The sequence below is a fragment of the Melitaea cinxia genome, chromosome Z (genome assembly GCF_905220565.1).
Source record: "Melitaea cinxia chromosome Z, ilMelCinx1.1, whole genome shotgun sequence".
Taxonomy (NCBI): Eukaryota; Metazoa; Arthropoda; class Insecta; order Lepidoptera; family Nymphalidae; genus Melitaea; species Melitaea cinxia.
The window spans coordinates 5,658,183-5,664,721 of record NC_059424.1 but is presented as its reverse complement, the minus strand read 5'-3'; the positions used below and the strand labels follow the sequence as shown (position 1 = coordinate 5,664,721).

The following is a 6,539-nucleotide window of genomic DNA, read 5'->3' as shown; positions in this document are numbered from 1 at the left end:
ACGCACACAGGAAATATATATATATATATATATATACCGTGTATACATTTATATGCATTTAGTAAAAAACGGCTACTTTTATATTACAAACAGACACTCCAATTTTATTTATTTGTATGTATAGATTAACTATTGACAGAACGAAGTCTGTCCGGGCAGCTAGTAAACAATATAAATTAATATTATTTCAATAAATTAAATAAGTTCTTATTACAACTATTTATTATACGAAAAAATATTTACATGTGCGGAACATAGTAATAAGTGGTTTATGTTCAAATAATCTGTGATTTTACTTATCTCAACCAATTGAAGTCTAGGTGGATCTCTGAATTCTTAATTCCGACAGAACAGAAATAAAGCTGTAACACATTTAAACAAGCAATTAACAAAAGTCTACGAATTCTGCTGTGCGTCAATACACGTATGTGGGTATTTCTTAGCTAAACTATATTTTTATTCTAGAAGGCCTCGGTCATCATGGAAGGTTTCCTACATCACATGGCACCGCAGTTTCTGCATCCAGCGCTGCAGAGTTTTGGCTGTGGGGCGTTCAGACCTATAGGAGGCGCATTTCATCCCCTTTACCCAGGAAAAGCGTTTGCAAGACATTTGGGAGAACAGTACGCTCTCGGTCAAAGTGTCGGACAAGCATTAAGAGTACGGTTTTTTCCATACAAAATTAATTTACAATGTAGCTTAAATATATAGTTTTTTTTTTGTTTTGAAGAAAATTATGACATTATTATAGGAAGACAATAAATTTTATATCCTGGACAATTCCTTTATAAACACATTTAATAACCTGAACAATTTTCACATTTTATAAGATTCTGTGACCTAATTGAGTTAATTCTTAGTGCACTTTGGGCGTATTGCCTTACCGTCATTTGTCAAGTAGCGTAGCGTTAACGGCATCCAGTGAAAAAGGGTTTAGTATTAATTAGCTACTCAGTTTTTCCGTAAATTATTATTTTGTCAAATTTGAACTATTTCTTAAGTTCCTTTACATTCACATCTTATCTTCTTAAAATTTTGATATGTAGTTGGTAATATTGTCCTGACTTTCTCCTTTCTAAAAAATAATAGGTACTTCTTAAGCACTAACATATTTTATTCGAGTTTAATTACATATGTATAATTTCAATTCAACAGTATATCTGTAAGTGACACATAATATTTTGATTTTGTCCTCAGAAGGTATTCAAAGTGTAACTTCTATCTCGCTTCCTCTTACCCGTCTCGTACCTTTTATACTGATTGGCATCAAAAATCTTGTCGTAATCATTATCGGTAATTTGCTTGATAATGGATATATCTTTCACGAAAAGTAAATGTAGGTGTGACATGTTAATATTGCTTGTTGCCCCGTCTAATAGTAATTTGTCCCTCATTCTTTCTTGTCTATTTAACGTGACCCAATCCGTATAGTGCTTACAATTAAAATTCAAATAATAGCAGTAGAATTAAAGAAATTTCAAGCGTTTGTAATATAGCGTTCGAATATGAATTATTATTCAACCAATGGCGAAATTTATTCCAATGCATTTTAATGTATGGTATGGAAATATATTTTACTTTCTGATAAAATCTGCTACATCTATCGCAGGTCTATTCATATGTTGATTCTTATAGGGTGTACGTGATGACAACAGCACGCCGCCGCTTTACCGGCACGGGTACGCGGTGCGCGATGACACGAGCTCGCCAGGCTCCGCCGCTTCGGCATCGCCCCGACCTTGCAAGGACGAGGACCAGCCCGGCACAGCTACTTGCTCAGATTCTCATGAACTATTTTCGCGTAACTATTTTTACATTTTGAATCAAAAATAATGAAGTACGTTAGACACAAATCGATAAATGTTTAAATTACAATTCATTTTTAACACTAACACTTATTAGTTTACTTTAATACAAAAAATCTGAGTTGTACATAGGTATAATTGACAAATCTTGTTAATAGCTGACGGTGAGCGGAAATCCGCATGCGGTGTCTGTGGGGCCAGACTCGGACCAGGCGTTGCTCAAGCGCACTTCTTACAAGAACTGCAACATTTGTACAGCTTAACAGCTATACCCCGCGAAGCAGCTGCTCCTTCTCATTCGCTTCATCATCAGGACGAAGATGCTCGTTGGGAGGTAATGTATATAAATAAAACTCACTCTAGTACATATAGGTACTTAATAAAAACCAAAAGTATTACAATATTACAAAAACGACAAATATGTAGGTACTCGCAAAACTTTAACGTTAAAAAGGGAGTTACCTCTACAAGGAAAAAAATATTCATTTTTACTTCGATTCTATTATGATATCATTATATGTAAATAGATATAATTTGAAATGAACGTAAAAACTACCCATTTTAATTACATTCTACTGACATATCTTTGAATAGACCTACCAGCGCATACGCGCCAACCGACAGAGGAGATTAAAGCTGCGAACTCGCAAGCGTCACCACACCGTTGAGAGCATGCTGGGATATGACTTGGAAGACGAGAGGCGAGAGGAGAGACCTCGCGAATCGCGTTCTTACGACGCCGAAGACGAACCTGTTGATGTTGAGGGCGATTCTCTCGGCTGGCCTGAAGCGGCCATAAATGTTGATGGTACTTTTTATACGCTATTAAAAGTTTTAAACTAAAAGAAAATTAGTTGATGTAAATTTACTAAAATAACATTCAATCAAAGAGTATGTCTAGTTTGATTATAAAATGATTATAATCCCATTTCAGAAAAAGATCAACGCAATGATGGCGAAAAAATACACCTGAGCTACGCGGAAGATCTAGAAATATCGAGTACGAACGATACGATGCAGTCACCAGAACGCGTGAGGTATTTTTTATATACATCACACGAAAAGTAGCTAATAATTTGCACAATATATTTGAAGATATTAAATAAAATTCTTTTTGGACAATATAATCTTATCATCTCCGATATCCGCCTACAAAACAAGTTCTTTTCCTTTTTTTTTGTTAAAAGCAAGGCGACTGTTACTTACAAATAAAATCACCAAATAAATATTAGATATTTTAAAACTTATTTCGCTAGTTTCTGATAAATTATGACGCACATAAGGCACAGACAGGCTTTAACAGCAGGAGGTAAAACAGATCTGCAACGTCACCAAAATATCGGGAGTTTCAAAATTACCATCGCGGTAAGTCACGTTTGTCAAAGTTCAAGACCGTGAAAGAAATCACACCACAAACTTTTGATAATACAAAAACAATCATCAAAATCGCTATTAATTGATTGATTCAGCCTGTAACAACTGCTGGGTTGCTTTTTTCTTCATGCGAGAAGGTTTGGAGCTTAATCTCCTCCAACATCATCGAAGACTGTTCTTTTCTAAGACTCATTCATAGCTCTCGCACTTTCATTCTGGATACTATGCCTTTCACATTCATCCACATTCTCTTTAAGGGTGGGATTCGCCTCCTACATGTCGTTTTAACTTTTGTAGAACAATAAATGTACAGGGAAAAATTATTTTAATAAAACTCAATAGCGGTACTTAAAATTAAACTACTGTACATCATACTTATCTTATATCTAGCACCACACGAGTTAATATAACTATTAACAAGTACGTACTTCCACTAATATTTATTTACATTTTACTATTAATTTTAATTCACTTCTAAAGTACGGCTTGAGCGTAAACCCATAACAATAATTTTATAAACTTAAATGCATAACAATAATATTATTATTTTGAGGTTACGTTTCCTAAATAAACATTAATCCACCACCCTGCTTCACTGCGGGCTAAAAAATAGAAATATCCTCGTTTTTTTGAAGACGCTTAAGAAGTATATAAAGGTTCAATTCCGAACAGGATTGAGACTCCCAAGCCGTTGTCGCTCGAGTGCACGAAGACCGAGAGCGTGGAGCGTCCGGCCGAGGTGAGCACGTCGGAGTGGGCGGCCGGCGCGGACGCCTGGCCCGCGCTCGCCGACGCTTACGCGCACGCTCGCCACAAGATCGACGGCGAGATGCCCTCATCCACTGACTCCCGAAATTAAATTCATTGCAATTGGTGGAACTGCTGGATTTCGTACCATTCATTTGTGTCAATGTACATTTGTTTCCCAAACATAAATAAACTAAAATATAATATTATCAATATTTTCTCCATTTATAGGTTCTATATATCATATATAGGTCTATATATAGGGTTTTGATATTGTCTGAAAGAGATCACAGTGATAAGATCGGCTTTGCACTTTTGTCTATGTTGTTTTTCTTATGTAATTTAAAATGTGCAATAGAGTATTAAATAAATAAATAAACTTAAAATTTTCCGACATTCTAGTTACATTATACGATATAGACAGTAACTACTGCTAATTTTAGCATACGATAGTCTTTGTGTATACTTATACCAACTTGTAAATATACATATAGCTTGATTTACTGTGACAGTGACGTAGTATTTATCGTTGAGTAACAAAAGTTTTTATCTCGTTGTTGTGCGATTACATTTGATGAATATAAAACTTAACATTTAACATTTAATTAATTTATTCAATATGTAGGTATATGTAACTCTACTGATATTATGAAGAGAAATTATTTTTTTGTAATGTAACTCGAAAGTTATTGGACCGACATTATTAATTCTTGCACCAGTAGAATACTAAATAACATTGCATAATCATTGAATGACATAGGTTAGATTTTTATGAGTGAATATAAAACATCTACGCAGGTGAAGTCTCGAGCGAAAAGTTTGTATTATATAGTTGACTATTATTATGTTTGTGTAAAAATTGGTTGTAGGTATGTCTATAGTGAAGTGACGTTTATTCGTTACTATACCCTATGGCGACCACTGATATTTAAAAAAAAGTTAACTTATTTTACCCGCCTATATTAAATCAGAAGTCAAATTTACCAGCTTAATGACCTGACACCGTTTTATTTTCAATGTAAATTTGGCAATTGGTTTACCTATTTATCTAAAAGAATAATAAAAACTATTCTTCACAATTATGTATTAATACGTTGAGAGTTGTTTTCTGTTCATGATAATGTCTGTAAGAAATATTTTTATCTTAATAGAAATAATAGAAAATTAATGTACATATTGTAATCTCATAAAATATTTTAGAAAAAAGAAAACCCTGTCTATTACTAAGAATAAAAATGTAATACATCTTCAGAATAAATTCTAATTTTAGGAACCAACCTGTTTAAATATTAAAATTGATAAACGAATTGTAATTAACTTGTATTTTGTAACTGATTTTAATTAAACCTGAATTTAAACTTGTAAACTAAGTTGTAAAGTGTACTCTAGACTAGTTCATTATTAAATATTTTGCTTCATGTTGTAAATTATAGGTATTGTTTATCAAAATTATTTTTAACTATAACTGTACTGCTTCGTCTTCCTCATTTAAAATGTTTATCTAAAGGACCCTGTACACGGTCAAATTTGTTTGTCAATTTTGTTTGTCAAATTTCATGTTTTCATCAAACAAAAGCGCAAACGATCAAACCAATAGATCAAATGACTCCTAGAAACCAAAACAACAAATATATAATAAATATTAATATAACATAATAATAATAAGTATTTTTATGTTTTAAATACCCAAAACACCAGAAAGTTAGAAAATATTGGCACAACAATTTAGAAATACATGGAACTATGATAACTGCATTGGAGCTGTAGATGGAATGTATATCACTTTACAAATACCTGAGCATTCCGGTTTCTAATATTATAATTATAAAGAAACACAGCATTGGTTGTGTTGTCCATGGTTTGAAGGCGATAACTGAGATTTTTATTTCACAAACACAGTTGCACACTATCAACAGGTTTGTAAACACGCCGTCAATCAAAATTTTCATCAAACACGTCAAACATTTACATTATTTGACAAACACGTGAAACAAGCTTGCAAACACGTTTGTCAAACAAAAATTTGACAAAATTATTTGATCGTTTTCAGGGCCCTTTACGTCTTACAAATTCTAAGTATTTGTAAATAGTACGCGTCCATTTTTAATTATATTTGTTTATAAAATTATTTTATATTAAATATTAATTAATAAAATTGGTAAAACATAATTGTTGAATTTAAAATAGTTGTGTATATATATTATGTATGTTTAATTGATGTTAATCGTATTCTTAGAATGTTGTCTTATCAATGTCTAGTATAAAAGTTACAGTTCATTCGCATTCAATTTCAAGAAAATTGTTTGTTCTTAGTGCAACTGACACTCTCACGCACCAGCGTGCACCGTGTGTGCGTTCACATACCGGCGTTTGTGGGTACTATTCCTTATGGGTCTCTCCACGTTAAGCTGTCGGTCCCGGTTGGTATCATGTACAGCTGATAGCGATCGTCATAGTAGGGAATATATCCGTGAATCCGCAGCGGAGCAGCTTGGTGAAATAAGCTCTGGTCGTTCTTTTGATCCTCATTTACTTTATCACTAAGCTAAACTTCAAAATACTTTTAAGATTTGGATATATTTCTGTGAAGGATTATATTTTTATAAAGCTGTG

At 33.2% G+C, this 6,539-nt stretch overlaps 1 protein-coding gene across 1 annotated transcript; it reads left to right on the top strand.

Moving 5' to 3' along the window:
• Nucleotides 1-480: 480 nt before the first annotated feature.
• On the top strand, nucleotides 481-4,135 carry LOC123668476 (protein Teyrha-meyrha). The gene is made up of 6 exons (XM_045602206.1): nucleotides 481-660; nucleotides 1,636-1,801; nucleotides 1,964-2,139; nucleotides 2,400-2,613; nucleotides 2,740-2,842; nucleotides 3,852-4,135. Exons 1-6 carry the CDS (start codon nucleotides 481-483, stop codon nucleotides 4,036-4,038), a joined length of 1,026 nt encoding a protein of 341 aa, XP_045458162.1. The 3' UTR covers nucleotides 4,039-4,135.
• Nucleotides 4,136-6,539: the final 2,404 nt, after the last annotated feature.